The sequence below is a fragment of the Theropithecus gelada genome, chromosome 8 (genome assembly GCF_003255815.1).
Source record: "Theropithecus gelada isolate Dixy chromosome 8, Tgel_1.0, whole genome shotgun sequence".
Lineage (NCBI taxonomy): Eukaryota > Metazoa > Chordata > Mammalia > Primates > Cercopithecidae > Theropithecus > Theropithecus gelada.
Window position 1 is genome coordinate 101,575,144 of NC_037676.1, and position 22,139 is coordinate 101,597,282.

The 22,139-nt window shown below is 35.9% G+C and overlaps 1 protein-coding gene across 1 annotated transcript in view; it reads left to right on the forward strand.

Annotated features, from left to right (window-relative positions):
- The window catches only part of VPS13B (vacuolar protein sorting 13 homolog B), an 858,817-nt gene that overhangs the window by 237,216 nt on the left and 599,462 nt on the right, over positions 1 to 22,139 (forward strand). Inside the window, exon 17 of the mRNA XM_025394335.1 lies at positions 731 to 904. Coding sequence (XP_025250120.1) covers positions 731 to 904 — 174 coding nt within the window. The remainder of the gene's footprint in view (positions 1 to 730; positions 905 to 22,139) is intronic.

Consider the following 22,139-nt stretch of genomic DNA (forward strand, 5'->3'; position numbering starts at 1 on the left):
TATTGCCTGTATAGGAGAATTGGCCTTGCATTTTACAAGGAGCGTTACTGAAACAAGAATTTACTCATTGTTTCTATGAATCAGACATTTTAAATTTTTACTTAGAAATTTTTCTAATTGTGCCAGGATGATACTTCTTGACTTTAACAAATTAATTTTTATTTAGGCAAAAATACTTAGTTTTATGAATGGTTATGAGGGAGAAAAAGGAATGTTTATTATACTTTTTGAGGGAATAGGAGGTGTGTGTGTGTATATATATATGTGTGTGTGTGTATATATATATATAAAAGATACTTAAAATTAAATTAAAAAGTTGTTATAATTAAATAGGAGACCCAATTGTTTTTAAATTTTGGTTGCAAATGACTTTACCTTCCTACCAATATTTTATTTCATAATATATTTTTAAAACTATTTATGATTTTTTTCAGTGCAAACTGATTTTAAGGTAAGTTTATAAAGGTCCAGATTTCATTTAATTTTTAGAAGACAGTGTATTGTTTCCTTTTATAACCTTTTCTGGACATGTTCTGCATTCATTAGCAAATATGAAAACTTAAGAGTTAAAAATGCTTTACATTTTATGAAACTCAGTATAATTAAATGTATAGCTAATATCAAATAAAATAGAAATGTTATATTATGGTGTTAGTATATTTTAAAATCAAACATTCTCAAGTGACTCATGTTTTATTTTTGTTATTGTCCTACAAATATTTCTTTTCAGTTGATAATGGAAAAGAGAAGTTGATTCCCTTGCTTCAGGGTCCTTCCGACACTAAAGACCTTCATGGCTCCAAGTGGCTCAATGAGAGTAGAAAGCCAGAGTCTCTCTTAGCTCCAGATTTGATGGCCTTCACAATCCAAGTTCCACAATATATTGACTACTGCCACAATTCTGGTAAGTACAAACCTATCATTATTTCCTTATTTTGCATTTTTTTTTTCCCAGAAAGGCTTTTAAAATTGGTTTTTTTTTGTTTGTTTGTTTGTTTGTTTTTTTTTTTAGCTATTTTTGTCAATTGGCTTTCTCTGCAGTTGTGCTTTTTCAAAATTCAGATTAAGAATTTTTGTATCACTTTTGTTAATTGAAATGTGTTTATAAATAATAATGATTTTATTTATATGAGAGAATTTAGCTGTATGTATAGTGGTTAACTTCAGATTCACCTATATAAGGAACAACTGAGTTTTAAAATATAGCATATCATTATAATGCAGACTTTCTAGGGATAGTAGCACTTTGTAACCCACAGTTTGTCATGTGTAAATTAGGTGTTTTTACCTTCTGTAATTTTTTAGAAATGAAAAGATTTGATGGTAGAACTGAGAAAAAAATCTCAGAGGTCATTATCTCATATTTTATAGTTTTATTTTTTTCTAGTAGCAGTTTGAATGGAATCTATTTCATTTTATTCTATACTGTAATAGCAGAGCTATACCTCTCATATTGAGAGGAGGTATCAGAAGGATCAATGAAGACTGAGACAAGAAAAATGTATGATAGGTAGAGATCACTATCAGCCATGAATTCACTTAGCCAGTATGTGGTTAGCAAAGTCAGGGTATTCAGTCAATGAGGCTAGCAATATGATAGTAATATAGACATTTGTTTTAAAAGATAGGTGGTCCACATTTTCTCTCTAGAAGTAACTGGCCAGTGAGTAGTTTCAAATAGTTGCTTAAGAGTAGAGCTTCATTAACATTATTCAACAACTACTGTAGCTTATAGAAAGTTTGTTCAGCACTAGTATGTTCAAGTAGAAACTATGAAAAGATTTGCAATTAACTGAGCAGAGACTATGTAGAGGTGAATATTGAATAAAGCAGTACACAAGTGAATATATAGAGGGACACAAAACATTTGAAAGATGAATATATTATGGTAATATTTGCAGTTGAGTGGCATCCACACTGAAACCTGGAAATTAGTATTTGAAAGGTGAGTCTAAGGATGTTCTCTGTCAGCATGCTTCTAAGGACAGCACACCTCAAAAATAAGATTTCAGCCTGGTAAGAATGGGTATGAAACCATAAAGAACGAATGACTAGAGGATAACTCCAGGATCCAAAGTAGGGCTGTCACTATAGAGAAAAGATTTTACCAATCTTTTAAGGAAGGGATTGGTAAACACTTTATTAAAGGGCCTGACAGCTAATATTTTAGGGTTTATGGCCCATACAGTCTCTATCTCAACTATTTCTGCTGTTGTAGCACAAAAATAGCTACAGACAAGACTTAGGTGAATGGATGTGACTGTGTTTCAATAAAGCTTTATTTATAAAAGCAGTAAGTGGGCCAGATTTGGCCTATGTGTTTTGTCTAACATGGTTATAGGAAGAAGGAATTGGTGGATAAATATCATGGCTTTGTTAATGCCTATTTAATCATGTTCCTTAAATACATTGTTTAGTAAACTTCTTTATAGAATTACCCATATAATAATTTTTGTTTTCAAATAATAAACCTAAGATGATACTAAAATGACCAGACCATTCAGTTACAATTTTGATACCTAAGAAGAGACTAATCTTACTAGAATCTTGCCACTGAAGAAAATTCTTGAGTTAGACAGGAACTCCTAATACTTGTTTTACCATATATACAATTAAAATAAATTAATAAGTTGAGTGTATTTAAATAATCTGTTCTTCTAACAATATTTATATTATCTTTTGTAATTTAAATGCGTTTCTAGGGTCACAAAATTTTATTTGTGTTTTTAACTTTTTTTTTTTTTTTTTTTTTTTTGAGACGGAGTCTCGCTCTGTCGCCCAGGCTGGATTGCAGTGGCCGGATCCCGGCTCACTGCAAGCTCCGCCTCCCGGGTTCACGCCATTCTCCTGCCTCAGCCTCCGGAGTAGCTGGGACTACAGGCGCCCGCCACCACGCCCGGCTAGTTTTTTGTATCTTTCAGTAGAGACGGGGTTTCACCGTGTTAGCCAGGATGGTCTCGATCTCCTGACCTCGTGATCCGCCCGTCTCGGCCTCCCAAAGTGCTGGGATCACAGGCTTGGGCCACCGCGCCCGGCCTGTTTTTAACTTTTTATATGGCTCAAAAAGTAAACTAGTATAAGAAAAATTATCTGTGACACCTATAATATTTATAAAGTTCTAACTTTTTCTTGCTGTCAAGGAAATTCACCTAATCTGCAACATTAGTGTTATGTATAATGGTATGTTTATGGATTTCTGTGTAAAATTTTAATGTGATCATGTATTTAGTGCTTTGAAAATTTTCCTTTGGGTATGTTTTAAACCTAAAATGTAATATATTTTAACTTAAAACTACATTCACATAGTTTATTTGGGGCATTTTTAAATTTAAATTTTTCATCTACCCTAGAACTGCCACCCACATTCATGGCTTAGGTATTTATGATATGGTTTAGAGAGCTAATAAGTACTATTTTTATGCCAGTTTTAAAATAATTTGGATTAATCTTATATTCTTATAACAAGATTTAAATTGGGTGTGTATGTGAGTATGACTGATGTTCTAGACAAATCATAAGTAAATCTTAAATGAAAAAATTAATAATTCATTAACAGTCCTTCAGGACTTTACTAAAATATTATACTTTCAGCAAGTACTTTCCTGACCGTTATATCTAAATTTCTCTCTCTGTCTCCTACACACATATTGACACTTCTTAATTATTTCTCTACACTTCTTTAGTTTTCCTTAGTGCTTATCAGAATCTACCATACTATATATATTAATGATTTATAATGTTGATTGTTTCCCCTGCTATTAGAATTTTGTGCTTCATTTGGGCAGGATGCTTTGTCTCTTTTTGGTCACTGCTGTATTCCCAGTGTCTAGACCAGTACCTGGCACATAAGCTAACAATAAATACTTATTGAATGAATAAGCTAGTAACTGATGATTACATTTACTTTTCTTTGGTTTTTGAAGTTGAAGCATCTAATGGAATAGAGACAGGAATCTTTCCAGAGGCTTAAGGGAAGAAAAAGATGTTAGGTGGTTAAATCTTTTAGGTGAACTGTTAAAGGGAAGCATGAGTGGTCTCTGCTTGTGTTTTCACAAACAGATAGATGTCTAGGTGAGGTTGTTAATGAACTTTTCCCATGGGCTTATAGAATTTGAATGATGATCATACTAACTGGCTTTTTTAGGGTCATGACATGACGTGTGGAAGACAGCTGCCCCTTGTGCATGTACTCAAATTGAGGGGGATGGGTGGTTAAACTGGGGACCAGCAAATGTTGCAGATGCCATGTAAAAGTCAATTAGAAAGTGAGCTTTTAGAGGAGCTAATTACCTAGGCAGCCTTTCGATTGTGATTTGAGAATGTGAGGGAATGGACAGCTTTATTAATGGGGATTTGGAATTATGATGGAAAGAAATATTAATGGTATTAGTAAAACTCATAAAAGCAGTACTTTACAATTAAAAAATCACATTTGTGTAAATTATTTTATTTGCCTACAAATCAAAACTGTTTTAGGCAGAGAAAATATAATTTGTGTCTTGCAGAGGAGGAAATAGATGCCTAGAAGTTCAATGACTTGTCCAATTGCCTAGCAAGTCAGACTTTGAACTAGAACTTGGAACTTCTAACTGTACATTTTCCCACCGTGTTGGGTGTTGGGCTGTTTATCATTTTCTCTTTTAACCTTAGAATCCACCTCACTGAACACTACATCCTTCAGTCTTAAAAGTTCCTAATGTAAAGGATCTCCTTTTTTACTTTATATTAAGCACTGTCAAAAGAGCCACACTGTCATGATCTTACAGCATTGCTTTGTCTTTGAAGTTTCAGCAATTCCCTTTACACTTACCCCTCTTCCCTCCTTGATTGCATTCTGTACTTGACAAACTCTGATTAACAGCAAAGGAGCTGAATGCTTTTATTAGAATACAATGTGCCAGCACACATTCTGTATTTATGGTTACTACTCAGGGGAACCATTTAATGTCACATTTCTTAGTTTTGTATAGATACAACAGGTCAAATAGGGAAATAGATGCTTCTCTGGTTCCTTTGTAGGTAGAAGCACTTGGTGACTATAACTGATATATGTAAAACATTTAAAAATAGGTTCTGCCAGGTGCAGTGTCTCATCTCTGTAATCCCAGCACTTTGGGAAGGGTGAGGTGGAAGGATCACTTGAGCCTGGGAGGAAGAGGTTGCAATGAGCCAAGATCGCATACTGCACTGTAGTCTGGTTGACAGAATGCAACCCTGTCTCAAAAATAAATAAAAATAAAAATGGGGCTCTAAATATTTTTCTTTCCCCCCCCTTTTCTTGTTTTTGGAGACAGAACCTTGCCCAGGCTGGAGTGCCGTGGGCATGATCTCAGCTTACTGAAACCTCCGCTTCCTGGGTTCAAATGATTCTCATGCCTTACAGAGGCGCACCACCGTGTCTGGCTAATTTTTGTATTTTTAGTAGAGATGGGGTTTCACCATGTTGGCCAGGCTGCTCTTGAACTCCTGGCCTCATGTAATCCACCCGCCTTGGCCTCCCAAAGTGTTGAGATTACAGGCATGAGCCACTGTGCCCGGACTCCCTTGTCTTTTTAATATAGACTTTGGCTCTTCTTATGCTATATTTTGCGTATGATTCGTAGCAGGTTCTGCTTGCTAAAGAGTTCTGAGTCTTTGTTAATCATGGTATTAATGTGTAAATAAATTTTGGAGTGTCTGCTATTTAGGGATATAAAATGACCATGGATTACTATCAGCTTAGAATCAAAAGAATTTAGGCCATCATTTCAATTTCTTTTTTTTTTTTGAAACGGAGTCTCGCTCTGTCACCTAGGCTGGAGTGCAGTGACGTGATCTTGGCTCACTGCAACCTCTGCCTCCCAGGTTCACGCCATTCTCCTGCCTCAGCCTCCCAAGTAGCTGGGACTACAGACGCCCGCTACCATGCCCAGCTAATTTTTTATATTTTTAGTAGAGACGGGGTTTCACTGTGTTAGCCAGGATGGTCTCAATCTCCTGACCTCGTGATCCACCCACCTCGGCCTCCTGAAGTGCTGGGGTTACAGGCATGAGCCATTGCGCCTGGCCTGTCATTTCAATTTCTAAGACAGTGTTAGGAGTTCTGTTTACATATCTCCTGCTCTCTATTTGCTCTAGCTCTGCTGGCCTTTTTTGATGTTCTCTGTGGTGGTTATGTATTTACATATACTGTTTTTTCTGTCTAGGATTCTCACAACCATCCTTACCCTTTTTATACCTGTTTATTTCCAGCTCAGTCTCAAGATCTCAGCTCAACTATTATTTATCCAAGGAAGCCTTCTGTGACTCTTCCTTTTCCCTACTCCCTCCCAAGCCACTCAGTTTAATTAAGTACCTCTTTTACATTCTTTCATAGCTGTTAAGATGGTGTATATTTATATATGTCTTTACCACTTGACAGTAAGTTCCATGCGGGCAGAATTAATCACTGGTTGCTTACCATTTTATCTCCAGGGCCTGTCATTGATTAATGCACAAAGAATGCATGAGAAATCATTTGTTGAATGAATGAATAAATGAATGAACATTTATGACAGATGTTCAAGGGTATAAATTTGACAGATAAATAGTAGGTTCTTAATACATGTTAGCCTCCTTTTCTTTTCTCTATTTCTGTTTCTTCCTCCTCTTCCTTTTCCTTTTGCATATATCTACCACTAGAGAAAATATCTACCAATATCTTCCTCTGTAAGATAGTTCTAATTACTATTAGATTATTTATTCACTGGACTGTAACTTCCATTTCCTGGTCTGATTTTATTCTTATAAATGACATGAAATAATGTATCAGCCTGAAACATACCTGACAACACATATTATTTTACCTTTCTTACCTTTTTTTTCCTTCCTTTCATTTGGTATTCATCCTCTTTAGTCTCCAGCATTTACTGCTATGGTTGATCATACCCTTTCTATTCGATCCTTAGTCTCTCTTGGCTTCTAAGTGTTCAGAGACAAGTCTCTATAGCAGTGGTCCTCAACTGTTTTGGGCACCTGGGACCTGTTTCATGGAAGACAATTTTTCAAAGGACTTGGGTGGTGGGGGATGGTTTCCAGATGAAACTTGTCCACCTCAGATCATCAGGCATTAGATTGTCATAAGGAATGTGCAAGCTAGATCCCTTGCGTGCACATTTCACAACAGGCTTTGTGCTGCTATGAGCATCTAATAGTGCTGCTGATCTGACAGGAGGCAGAGCTCAGGCAGTAATGCTTGCTTGCCTGCCCACTCCTCACCTCCTGCTGTGTGGCCCAGTTCCTAACAGGCCATGGACTGGTACGGGTCCATGACCCAGGGGTTGGGGACCCCCTGATTGATAGGTCTTTTTTGTTTTTGCACTTCTTGTGAATGGAGGTGCTGACTGCCCTTTGTTTTGGACTGTCTATTCAAAGATGTTCTTATAGTGAACAGCCTTGGAAGACAAATGTCATGTCTTATTCTGGAGCAAAGAGAAAGCATGCTTACTGTTATAAAACATTTGGTTCCTTAACTTAGGGTTCATCTCCTGTTACGTAATTCACTGCATGTACAGGCAGCCATCTGAAGAAACCTGCACACAGTCACCTCTGTGAGACTTGTGGGCAAAGGGAACAGATGCAAATATGTTGATACTGGTATTGCTTCCTGTGCCATAGGTAATAAAGTCCTTATCTGTGACTTGGGATCTTTGTCTTCTGCAGCCTTCATGAAACTGTGGTAGTGCATGATCTTAGGTCCCTCACAATTCTTGACACCAGAACAATGTCGTTTCTTGGTTTTCCTTGCTTTGTTCCCCTCCTCAAAGATGTTTCTTTTTTCTGTTCCTTAAGTGTAGGTTGTTACCAAGATTATATTATTGATCCTGTCTTTGTATCTGAATGATCTAATCAATACTTCTGTTTTCAGCAACCAACCATAAGTTTATATCTTTCTGTCCATTTATTTTCTTTTGACATCTGGGCTGCAAATTTTAGCTGCTTCTTAAATATTTTCTTTGGATATTTTAATGGTCCTAACACATTCAAAACTAAACTCAGTATAATTTTTTATTCCCTATTTCATGCTTCATTATTCACTCTTTCAATTAATGGCACTATTTCCCTTTTAATACTCTCAATTTCAGCACTACCTCAATTCTGCCTTCTTTCTTCCCTGCACAAGGTTGATGTTTTACAAAAGCTTCTACCACCCCACCAATTAAATATCCTAGGTAAAACATCATATATTTCAGTAATTTTTGATATGATTTGTCTTCACATTGTCAAACCGACTACTTCCACTACATGTTTGAAAATGTCTTCTTTAAAATGTTACTCTAAAATTTAACACAGTCCTCCACATACCACAAAGTACAATATATATATACTTCTCAGATTTGTATAGGGAACTTCTCTTCAGTTGCTGCTTAAGTTTGTATGCTTCTTGGAAACCATGGATCTTTTTCACACGAACTACTCTTAAGTCATTTTTACATATTTTATATGTCTACATTAGTTTATGAACCTATGTGGAAAGCTTTATACTTATTTCTATGAAATTTCACCTAATTGATTTTGGTCCACCATTAACAAAGATGATACCTTTTTTTTTTTTTTTTTTTTTTTGAGACGAAGTCTCGCTCTGTCACCCAGGCTGGAGTGCAGTGGCGCGATCTCGGCTCACTGCAAGCTCTGCCTCCCGGGTTTACGCCATTCTCCTGCCTCAGCCTCCCATGTAGCTGGGACTACAGGCTCCCACCACCACGCCCGGCTAGTTTTTTTGTATTTTTTTGTAGAGACGGGGTTTCACCATGTTAGTCAGGATGATCTCGATCTCCTGACCTCGTGATCCGCCCGTCTCGGCCTCCCAGAGTGCTGGGATTACAGGCTTGAGCCACCGCGCCCAGCCGACGATACCTTTTAAAGTATCTGCTTAGCTGCAGTCACTTGTGCAATTCAGATGCACATGCTATGTTTGCTTTTAATATAATGGAACTAAAAAGAACGTTTTTTACTAAGGTAAGAAAAGTAGATTTATATGATTATGATGTTGTTTTAAAATAATTTAAAATAAGTGTTCTTCTTAAAGTATCTTTAAATGTAATGCCAATGTAAACCAGTCTTTGTATTATCTTGTATAATTTGTTTCAGAATTAAGTAATATAAAATTTTTAACTTTACCAAATTGTTATAAATTAAAAATAATTTAAAATTTTACTCATCAAACATGGGAAACTTTTGATCATTGCTATTGGAAAGGAAAGCCACAATTACAATTCTAATCTCTGTCAATTTACTGTTACATTGGGAGGTAGTTCTTTCTCTTGATTAAAACATACCAGCAAACAGACACACTCTTTTGTTTCACCATTTGGAGTTGGTTGGTTAGAATATATTGTTTAGGAGTTTTAAAAATGGAGACAGTATTTTATATTGTAAGTTTTAATTTGTAGAGAATGTCTGTTTTGGTTTCAAAAAATTCTGCTCCTAATGTAGAAATAAGTGAATTGCCTTAAAGTTATATGTTTAGTATTTTTGACAGAACACATCAGTAAGAATGCTTATATATTGTAGCAATTAAAGACAATTCACATTTGTGGTTTGAGCATAAATGTGTAAAAATTATACCCATCTATCTTATTACATTTCCTCTTTCCTCCCTGAGGACTTTACTATGTACTTTATCTGTAATTGTTGCCAGTTTTCTATCATGTTCCCACTGGGCTTCTGGTGCAAAAAATCTTATCCTCTTGATGACAGAGCTTGCCTGAATGATTTCATGCTCCTAGCATTTTTGTTCACGGGAATTAGGGGCAAAATGTAACTACAGCTGAACAGAGCATCTATTTTTGTAATTTTGGAGTTTAGGCTCTGTTATTGGAACTAAATGAAGAGATGCAGGTGTTCTCCAGTCCAAGCCCTTTGGGAGTTTTGATAGTAGATGCTTGAAAAGAAAATGCATGTGTTTCCACAGTCAAACAGCAGCTGTGAGACAAGGATTTATGCTTTTCTCAGAACTTTGGGATTTCAAAATGTTACATTTAATCACAAGCCCAGAAAGGGGAGCAAATGTTAAAGATGTTATGCATAAAAGTAAGTTTACTGATTTCTTTACCACACGAACTAGTTGTGGGAACGTAGGAAGTAAGTACTTTTTAATCATAATGCAAGCAATTTCTAAAGGATTATGATAATTGTAAGGACATTGCCTTTTGAAAATGTTACATTTTTAGTGCAGAGAATTTTTTTATCCTACTAATTTCTTAAATTATATTGATTTTTTGCCATTTAGAGATGCAAACACAAGACGAAAGGTATGGTAAACTCTTTGTCATATGCATTTTAATTTTTTTTCCCCAAAAAGTTTAATAAATATTTTATTGTAAAAACAATATTTTCAGGTACTAGAAATGTCAGGTTCTAGCTAGGATAGTAACTAAGGGAATTAACAGATATTTAAATACAGGTGTATATTTAAATGTTTACACAAAACAAAGCATATATATATACACGTTTAAAATATTTTTTCTTTTTTCAAATCATGAAATTACTTTGTGTTGTAGTTGATTTTCAAATTTATCTTTATTAAAGCACCACCTTGCAGTATTTCTTTGCCATTCTCCTATTTTTATTGCTCTACTTTTTTAGCATAATCATTCATTTATTCATCTAACAAGTATTTATTGCATGTTTTTTGTGCGTAGAACTACAATGATGCATCAAAGTTTCTACAGTGAATCAACTTCTAATGAGGAGTAAGCATGTAAACAACTACAGCTGCATGAATGAATGATATAAAGGCTTATATTTTGGGTTCAGCTTCATCCATTATAAATTATGTTACTTTGAGGAAGTAAACCTTTCTGAGTATTGGTTTCTTTTTTTCTTTACTTTGTTTTGAGATAGGATCTTACTCTGTCATCCAGGAAGGAGTGCAGTGGTGCTTGCATCCTCTACCTCCTGGGCCTAAGAGATCCTCCTCCCTGAGTCTCCCGAGTAGCTAGGACTACAGGCATGAGCCGCCACACCTGGCTAAATTTTTTTTGTGTTTTTTTTTTTTTCTGTAGAGACAGAGTCCCACAATGTTGCCCAGGTTGGTCTTGAACTCCTACATTCAAGCGATCTTTCCACCTTGGCCTCCCAAAGTGTTGGGATTATAGGCGTGAGCCACAGTGCCTGGCCTAGTGTTGGTTTGTCGTCTATAAAATGGAGATACTCTTATCTGCTTACTAAGATTGCTGTGAAGATTAAATTAAATACTGTATCCTCAAGTACATTGTAAACTTTAAAGTATTTAAAGTATGTGGATTTTAAGTATTAATTATTCTGTTCAAAATAGTACCCTATATTAACCAGTCATTGAAAATGTAAGGTTTTTCTCTCAGCCGTTTCTTTTCCTTGCTTAATCTCAACATCCCAGCTAGTGGTATCTACTTTAAATTTTGTCTCAAGGTAAAAATGTGCAAACCTATGATTATGCATTTCTGAAGCTAGGAGCAAATCCTTTACATAGTTTCGTTATTCTCCTTCCACATTGAAATACACCCTGGAAGGTATGATGTGAGGAGTCAGGAACAATTGCAATAGCAATAGGAAATTACTTCGCTTGCTTCCTTTGAAAGGTCCCAGATTCTGGAAGGAAGCTAGAGGGAGGAATCCCTTGAGCCTTAAGGGTAACCAGTTTCCCTCATTTATATAGCACAAGGTCAAAGTTTTTGCATTTTTTACTGCTTGTATAGTAAAAATAAACTGGCATTGAGAGTAAATAGTAGCTTCATTAGTAAGTAGTTGTTATGCCCAGACCATTTGTTCCCCAAAGAAGACCACCAGAGTCCAGAGTCAAAGCCAAGTGGCAAGGATCTTTACTGCAAGTTCGAACTTGGTCCCTCCATTCCACAGCATACAAGANGGCAGCCCAGATCAGAGATAGCTGCTGCCCGCCAAACCGGGGCAGTTCAGATTGCAAGCGCGCACCGGAAGCCCGGGTCAGAGTTAGCTGCCTGGGTCACGATCACGCTCGGGCACCCCAGATCAGAGATAGCCACTGCCCGCCAAACCGGGGCAGTTCAGATTGCAAGTGCGCAGGGGAAGCCCGGGTCAGAGTTAGCTGCCTGGATCGCGATCGGGCTTGGGCAGCCCAGATCAGAGATAGCCGCTGCCCGCCAAACCGGGGCAGTTCAGATTGCAAGCGCACACCGGAAGTCCGGGTCAGAGTTAACTGCCTGGGTCGCGATCGCGCTCGGGCAGCCCAGATCAGAGATAGCTGCTGCCCGCCAAACCGGGGCAGTTCAGATTGCAAGCCCGCACCGGAAGCCCGGGTCAGAGTTAGCTGCCTTGGTCGCGATCCCGCTCGGGCAGCCTAGATCAGAGATAGCTGCTGCCCGCCAAACCGGGGCAGTTCAGATTGCAAGCGCGCACCGGAAGCCCGGGTCAGAGTTAGCTGCCTGGATCGCGATTGCGCTCCGGCAGCTGGGATCACAAGCGCGCACCGGAAGCCCGGGTCAGAGTTAGCCGCTCGGATCGCGATCGCGCTCTGGCAGCTCAGATCGCAAGCGTGCACCAGAAGCCTGGGTCAGAGTTAGCCACTCGGATCGCCATCGCACTCCGGCAGCTCGGATCGCAATCTAGATCAGACGAGAGCCAGGGGACGTCTCCCACCGGTCTCCACTGGCTGTCCTATAGCGCGTCCGCCAGGACTGCGCCAGCTCCAGTTTCAGACCTCCCGCGTCACAGATTCAGATTCAGAACAGACACAGACAGACAAACGGAGACGAGCCGGCTCACCTATCAGTAGATCGATCTTAGTAGATCCGTTGACCAGGGGTCTGGTGGGCTTGGGGAATCCCGGACAAGCCCCCAGATGTTATGCCCAGACCTGTTTGTTCCCCAAAGAAGACCACCAGAGTCCAGAGTCAAAGCCAAGCGGCAAGGATCTTTACTGCAAGTTCGAACTTGGTCCCTCCATTCCACAGCATACAAGAGGGCCCCGAACAATGCGAGTGCTTGCTTTTTATAGCCCGATGTAAACAGGATATGTAAAGTTACAGGGGAACAAGGTAATTCTCTCGGTTACAGCACATTTAGCATTTTTTATTGGTTCCCGCTGTGTCCTTATCGGGGATTTCCTAGGTGGTGTTTTTCTGAAGTTTGAGAGAAATATGGAGGAATGTGTTTGTGCTGGGCTCAGGAAGTTGGGAGATATATGGGGGATGTGCCTCATGCCTTTCATAGTAAATTAATATACAAAAAGTATTTGGATTGTATACTGGGCTGCAGGTGAACTTCACTAGAAAATATGGACTGTCTCATAATTTGTTTAAAGTATGTTTTATATGGATCAAAAAGGTACCATTATTGCTTTATTTTCTACTTAGAATATAATATATGTTTTCTACGTGAGTTTTTATTTTTGCAACTCATAGCTTTTGTGTTTAAGATCCAGTGACATTAACCTTGTGATCCTGTGCAGATTTTGAAGTTGGCTGTATAGTAGCTTTCATATAGGCCAAAAGAGGAGTAGAAGCTGTAGTGAACCCATAGGAGTTGCTTTACAAAACACTTAGGGGTGAAATGCACATCAGTCTTTCCTACCTGCCCCTTCTCCTAGTTGTTCTATCCCATCTAGAAAAAACCTCATTCTACTGACAGCCTTTGCATTCCTTTTATTCAGTCCAGTATACATGGGAATCATTCTTATACCATTGCATTGTTTTGCAAGTGAGACTCAATTGTCTGTTAATATGTGAGAGTTTGAGTGTTTTACTGAGGATATATCTGTTTTATTTTCACCTCCCTCTGACTTTTGCTCTTCCTCCTCCCCATCCCTTTCCTCTCCCCTCCCTTCCCAATTAATTACTCCCTTCTAAGCACAACCATAGCACTTTTGCTGTATCCTGCTGCAAATAGTCTTAACTGTTTATAGGATTCCTTCCCCATGAAGTTGGGAGTTCCTAATGGCAGGGAACCATAACTAGTGTATGATAGGTATTCAGTAAATATAGGCTGGTCCAAAGGAAATTATTTTTGCCATTTGGGCATAGCCCTATTGTTTGCAGGTACATATTTCATTTCTGAATTGCTCTATGGGGAAAAATGTAGTCTGGCTTCAGTCTGTTAAAGAATAATTTTTAAATGTAAAATCATAACTCTCATATAGATATATAAGTTAGACAAGTGCTAAAGATTTTATTTAACTCATCATTAATGAGAGAACCAGGCATATGTTACAACTAGATCAAAGGAGAATTTAAAAAACAGAGGCATTTGTTGATCAGTAATATTAAAATAGATTTGGAAATGAACAAACTGGCTTTTTCCTTAATGGGGAAATGAGATCAATTGAACTTCTACCTGACAGAATTTGCCCACCGTCAGTCAAGAATTATTTTGCTTTGCTATCAGTTATCTATAATTTACTGATTTGTAAAATAGTGTAAAGGCAATGAAAGGTGCAGAGTAACATAGAGTCAGAATCAGGTAACCTGAAAGCGTGTGCTTTTAACAATGTAGAGTTCTACATTGAAGCACAATTTATTTCCTAAAAGCCTTACTTAATTCCAGATGGCTAGGATATTTTTAGCTATGGGTGGTTTAAATATAGAGGCAGATCAGAAATAATTTTATGAAGGTTTAGTGTATGGTGGGAGAATTAAAGGGAAATGATACTACCAGCAGAGGGCAGTAGTGAAGTAACAGTTTCTTAAAGACAAAGGAAATATTGATTGTTGATAATTCTGGGCTAATTCTGTAGACCTTAACTTGAGTTTTACTTTTCAAATATTGCTGTACTAAGTTCCTTTCAGCCAGCTGCTTTGCCAGTACCTGAAACTTGCCAGATTAAGGCTCATTTTGGTTTTGTTTTAGGCTTTGTTAATGAAATAAATAAATAAAATATTCTAATCTTGTTTTAGTTAAGTAAATAATGTGTTCTAACTTATAAATACTTTTTTTGTATGGCAAATATTTGAGTTATCTATTGTAGATTAGGTGTTGCTTTAGGTATTAAGGAGAGATATGTGTGTGTGTGTGTATATATCTCTCCATACTGTATAGATAGATAGATACCTCTCCTTATCTATGATGAGTTATGATATGATCTATGATAGATGGATATATGTAGCTATCTACACACATGAAAGTAGAGTTTCCAAGCCTCACCAAAGTAACATTCTGTTGATTATGATATTTTAATTTTAGTAGTTAATTTATTCTATTTTTTATGAGAATAAAACACTTAATATAGTATTATTTAAACTATCAGAAGTCTTTCTTTGAATCTAAAAATGACATCTAATTTCCACTAAAAGATAAAATCTGAAATATTGTGAAAATATCTATCTGAAAAAATATGATAGCCAAAGTTGTATAAAACTCAATTGTAGATAAATAATAAAAATACAAATACACCATAGAAAAATGGCCAAAGGGGACAAAAGTAAGAAGCACAAATGATCAAAAACACATCAAAAATTCAAATTAACAAGTAGTCAAAGAAATCGATATTAAAACCCTAAGGAACATTTTTTTACCTGTGAAATTGATAAATGTTTACTACATGATAAAACAAAACTGAGGAATTTATAATGAGAGGAGTACTTCCATAAAAGTCTGGCAGGTATATGAATTAGTACAGAGTCTCTAAAAACCAATTTAGCAAAATGTATGAAGAATTTAAGGGTGGTTATCTTTTATAATCCCAGTTCTAAAACTATATCCCAAGTGAGTAATCCAAGATGCATTTGAAAGACTTATATTTAAAGTATAAGGGTATTTATGTCAGCTTATTTATGATAATCACAAATTATCTTTGTTGTCTAATAGTAGGTAAGTTACCTAATAAAACAGTGTATTCATAGAAGGATATCTTTGAAATTAGCCAGTAGGAAGTATTTGATGTCAAAAGAAAATGTTCATATTAAAAGCTTATGTGAGAAAATAAAAGTATAAACCTACATATAAGATTCCAGTTTTGTAAAATTTCTTCAATATATACATATGAATATATGCATGCATATATATATATATGTATTTGTAAAAAGTTACTTTTATTAGTAATTAGCAGTGCTTAATGGGATTATGGGTCAACTCCCAGTCATACTTTTACTCTTCTTTGTTTTTTGATATTTTCTGCAAACATAATAGACATTAAAAAATATTTCTTCTCCAAAATTACTTATTTTCAACCAATCATTTAGAGATCATTATGGTTATTTGGCTCACACATAGTATTCTTGCCAATTCTTATATAACTTTTAATAATGAAATAAAATTTCATTTTTAAAGAATACGTGTATCCTGAAAGTCACAGAGTCTATAGCTCAATTTTTGAAGATGCTTTGGGGTGCAGGTAGGAGGGATCTCAGTGTGTATATGAATAAAATACCAAATTTTAAGATAATCGTAATTTGCATTTCTCTTTGAATAGTTTTAGTCTAGTGACTAAAATGTTTAAAATAACTTTATTTTTCTGATAATTGTTTTCTAATGATAAATCAAATGTGTCTTCTTTTTGATGCATAGTTGGAATTTTATCATTAGTCAACTACCTGGGATAGTACAAAAAAAAAGAACCTTCAATGACTTATGATCCAGGATCCAGATATTCACTTGAAAAATAGTTCTTTGACTATTTGCATGTATTTTGACATAGGAACAAAGATATTGATTGTCATAGTTAAACTCTAAGTTCAGCTGGGTGTGGTAGTTCATGCCTGTAATCTCAACACTTTAGGAGGGCTGAGGTGGAAAGTTCACTGAGTCCAGGAGTTTGAGACCAGCCTGGACAACATAGTGAGGCCCTTGCCTCTATAAATGAATGAATGAATGAATGAATGAATGAATGAAAGAGAAAGAAAGAGAAAAAGAAATCAAGGTCAACTCATGAAATCTGTTTTTGGTTAAACCTTTGATGAAGTTGAAATATTCCAAATTCTGAATGGAAACTAGTGGAAGTTAATAGTCTAGATAATAATCTTACAGGGAGAGTTAAGAACAATAGTAAATTTGAATAATATCTAAAATCATCTACTTCAGGTAAAATAGGTTTAGTTGGGAGAATGCAATATATACTTCTGTAGAGACACTATCTAGGTATTTATCAGCGTATCTATAATAGGACATTAGACGTTGATGATATTGCCACTCTTTTTTGTTTTTACCCTTACTTCCAGTCAGTTCCTCTCTTCTTGATTTGGGCTTTATTTAGAATTATTAGCTATGGTTAGTGTTACTTTGGGCTCAAGTTGAGAAATAGAACATTTCCTTGGGGTAGCTGGATAAGGGTTGACAGAGACAAAGGAAAAGTCAAGAATCTAAAGACGATTCATTTCTATGTGGGCATGAGAATTTCTGAAATAATGAGCTGTAGTTGATGAAGAACAAGCAGAGCTTAGTGAATAATCTTTTCAGGAAGAAAGAAGGTGACCAGGCCAAAATATATCACCTCTGACAGGGTGATAAATAGCCACTGAATGGAGAGGAAAGAGTGAAGGAGGAACAGGCAATATTAAAGTAAGTTACTGGTAAGTTTTTAAAAAATCAGTTTGATATTGTTAAATCATTAGTCATCAGTTATCCTAGAAACAAGATTTGTTATAATGACTTATCCTGTGTAGAAAAATACATATATTTTGAGTGGGAGACTTTCAAGATCATTTCTAGTCCAGAAGAAAAGAAAAGGCAAACATTTTATTTGGGCAAGTGTCATTAGAGTTAAGCATCTGGTGAGTGGAGGAGGTAAGACTGACTCTTGTTGTCTGGAGTTCTTTTTATTATGTATATTACTTTAAATGGCTGTTTTCAGGTGACCATGTAGTTTCCTTTATTCATTCAACACATATTTTCTTGTGGCTGGAACCTTATGATATAAAGATGAACAAGACCCTTTTAACTCTTGTTAATGAGCTTATATGTAGTTCATTGACAGAGACATACAGGTAAGTAGACATTTAAAATGTAGTTCAAAGAATGCCACAAAACAAGGTATTATGAGTTCACATTGAAAGAAATCCTTAACCCAGTCTTTGCGAATTGGAAAAGGATTCCTGGAATAAGTCATGTCTAAGATGAGTCCTTAATTAAGGGTTGGAGAAGAAACAATTGGTCAAGTTTGGCTAAACTGTAAATAATTTCTGTGTAATTGAAGCTTTGAATGGGATGGGATCAATGGTAATAGTTTGTGCCTGATAAGATAAGAAAGCTCCCTCAGATTATAAAGGGCCTTGAAAGTCATTTTAAAGGGTTTGGACTGAGTGCCAAAGGGAATAGTTAAAAGGCTTTTTTTATATTTATGCTTTAGAAACTAACATAGGCAGTAGTGTGGATGAGGATAAACGACAGGAGGCCATGAGAAAAGTTAGGAATATATTGCAGTGAAAAAATGGTAATGTCAATGGAAAGAAGTACACAGATTTGTGGGATATTAATGGGTTGGAATTACAGGAGGTGATTAATTGAATATGTTGGCCAAAGGAAAGAGCACAGTAGGCAAGCACCCACTGTGTGGATTTGAAGAGCTGGGTGGACAATGGAATGCCTTTTACTGAAATGAGGAACAAAGCAACAAGAACCAAGTTTTCTTTAGGGTAATAGGGGCAATAGATCTAATAATACTAATAGTTCTTTCTACGTGCCAGGAATTATTCTAAGCATTTTACATAGAACATAGGCAGTTTGAATATAGAACTCATATTCTTCACCATTACATGAAAGAGCACAGGCTATGGAGATTTCAGACCATAAATAATTTATGATTCAATTCATTGAATTCTATTTAATTTTATTTATTGGCTGCTAGCTGCATTCTAGAGGCTGGTATAGAAAGTTACTCAGTACAGGGCCCTGGTCTGTGTACACATACAACTAATTCTAATTTGGTTTTCACAAATGATATAATTGATTGGGAGAGAAGTTTTGCTATCCAAAAATAGAGGAAAAAGAGATTAATTTGAAGGGAAGAAGGGAGAACTGAATGATATTAGAAAGGTCTGTCAAGGAAGGATTGATATTTAAGCCTTGAGTGATAAAGAATTGCACATGAGTGGAAAATTCTTATTTTAGCATTGCAAATATTTTCAATTAGCTTACATTCTTTTGTTTTAAATGGTAATTATTATTAGTTGAAGACAATATTCCCATAAAAGTAAAAAATGTATAATTGTTGTTAAAAAGTATTTGGTACATATTTGTGGTAAGGTAGTTTTTCCTCTACAGTATTTCAGAATATTCAGATAAGTTTAATTAGGGAATCATATTTAAAAATTTTAAATGACTGTAGAATATAAGATATTGGATTGTTATTGCTGCTTTGTTTTCTAAGACAAATTTTAAAAATTTAGATATTGGGATTATTAGATTGAATTTTATTTATGTGGATAAGCTTGGAGTTAATTATTAAGTAGAACTTGATTTTTAGCCTTAGAATAACAAATGCAGAAGTGAAGAAAACTTTTTTATTGGATTTGTTGTTAACAAAGCATGGCATAAGTAAGCCTCAGCCAGCCTGTGAAAGGGATGACTTAACACAACTGTTGATGCATTTAGAGTGAAACATCTTTATCAAGTTAATATAAGAAGCAGTCATGCCCTACTTGAATTACTCATTTATAATAGCTGAACAGCAGCCTGCATGTGGACTTTGAAATCCTGGGAAAATAAGGCACCTGCATACATCCAAATGTTGAAAGCTTTTACCCCTCAGCAGCTGGAAAATGTTGAGCTCTTTTGTCATCTTCTAGGTTTTTGGCCTTCAGGGAGATGTGATCAATTTAGTTACTGACCAGCTTTATCCATTACTTTTAATGATTATAGTCGCTGAAGTAAGCCTCTGCAGTTTGTAGCTGAAAAGATCATGTTTAGATATTATATTATTTAAAATTTATAAAAGTTAAACACATGGACCTAGATGTTTCTGATTTGCTCAGGTTTATCACATATATTCGGATCACTAAAAACAGCAAATAATTTAGATATCATAAAAAATAATTTATCCACCTTAAATGGAATCTAGAATGTATTTGTCTCTAAGGGACACACAATAGATCCCATATATTGCAGTTCTTGGGTAAATTTTATATATCTATCTGTGTGCAACTTTTTGTAACTTTCCTAAAGTACAGACAGTGGTTTATTTTGAATCAGAACTACTTATAAACACACAATGCAAATAATTATTTGTACTTCTTGTTTAGCTTCTTTTCACTACCTTTTTGATTACTGGTCCAAAGGGGATTTTTAGAAAATAGCATGGAGTGATACAGCATAGCTAAGAAAAGATCCCTGTTATATGAAGGAAGAAATGTGTCTGTAACATTAAAGCTGTTACTCTGGAATTCTAATTCTGGATCCTAATCTTGGTGTAAATCACTTGAGCTCAATTTGATTGTTTCTTAATCTGTTAAATGGTTGCAATGCCAGATACTGAATACTGTTGTGTTGATCGTCCATTGCATAAAGGCACCCTTTTATAGAGGTCACCATTCATGTTGCAAACCAAGTTAATTTGTTTATTATTATTGCTGTTCTCACAAATTGGTGTATTATGACAATATTCTACAGATGGAAGTAAAAATAAGGATGGCATCATGTGGCTGGTGGTGGCTGTGGACAACATTGATGATCCTATGTTTGACTAGTTTCTCCTTTTTAGTTGATGTGTTAAAAATATTTGTTGGTATTAAAAAATGTAAGAGCTTATCCTCATTGACAAACGTTTGATCGTATATAGATGCATGATGCTAGTGACATACTGAGATTTTACAGATAAAATAAGCAGTAGAAAACAGTTATGGAGATATATTGGAAGTTAATTTAAAAATTGTCTCTTGATACTAGGTGGTAAAATGTCCTGAAATTTCAAAACTAAAAAAGAAGTTTTACATCATTAATATGTATGATATTTTACTTATATAATAACTTTGTATACAGATTAATGATATACCTATAAATAGCCAAAAGGAAAAAGGATTAATGAAAGAAGTATCTTTTGAAAGAGGTTAAGTAATGGATTTTATAATCAGAAGGGACTTGCTCTAAATTTGACAGGAAGAATCTAAAGTGGTCAGAAACTGTGTTCAAATAAAAACTACAGAAAATATATATATATATATGTATGTATGAAAACTCCTTGACTTATGATGTTACAGCCTGATAAATACTTTGTAAATAGAAAATATTAAGTAGAAAATGCATTTGTTACATCTAACCAATTGAACACCACAGCTTAGCCTGGAATACCTTACACATTCTTAGAACACTTACATTAGCCTTCAGTTGGGTAAAATCATCTAGCAACACAGTGCACTGTAGAGTACAGATTGTTTACCCTTGTGATCACTTTCTGCCACTGCCCAGCATTGCAAGAGCGTAGCATACTGTATATCGCTAGTCCAGGAAAAGATCAAAATCAAAATTCGAAGTATAAGTTCAGGCACAATGGCTCATCCCTGTAATCCCAGCACTTTGGAGGCTGAGGTATAAGCTTATTTCTTGTTTCTAATATTACTACAATATGCCATTTTTTTCTAATACGTAAAATGGAAACCTGTGCTGAATGTAAATGTCCCAAGAATACCATCTTGTTTTATCCTCATACCAACTTAATGGAATGGGAGCTTTTGCAGTAAAAAAGTTGAAAGCAGAAATTGTAGATGATATATTAAAGGTATTTATGTAAGATAAGGCAGAACTTAAAGTCCTTGTTTCTATCTAAATCCAAGGACAAATGAATGCATATATGTTTGTGTTTTATGTTTAAATAAAATGGCTTTGTTTTTGTTTTACAAATAAAGATGGGGTCTCATTATGTTGCCCAACCTGGTCTCAAACTCTTGGGCTCAAGAGATCCCTCTGCCTTGGCCTCCCCAAATGCTGGGATAACAGGTGTGAGTCACTGCACCCAGGCTAAATAAAATGTTTAGACTGTAAATGTATTCTTTCTTGTGATTTCTTACTTTAACTAATTTTTTTCCCCCATCAACTGAACCAGTACTCATAGTGTCAAGTAAGAGGGCTCTGGAGCTCCTAACTTCAATTATCTCTAGTGGGACTCAGTCTAAGAAAGGAGGGGCATCCAGATTTTTTGCTGCACAAGGCTGCTATGAAGTCATTACTCTAGGGTTTGAAGATGCTAACTTTTCTGGCCATTACTTGACTCCTCTGGCCATAGCTCCAAACTCTCTAGCCAG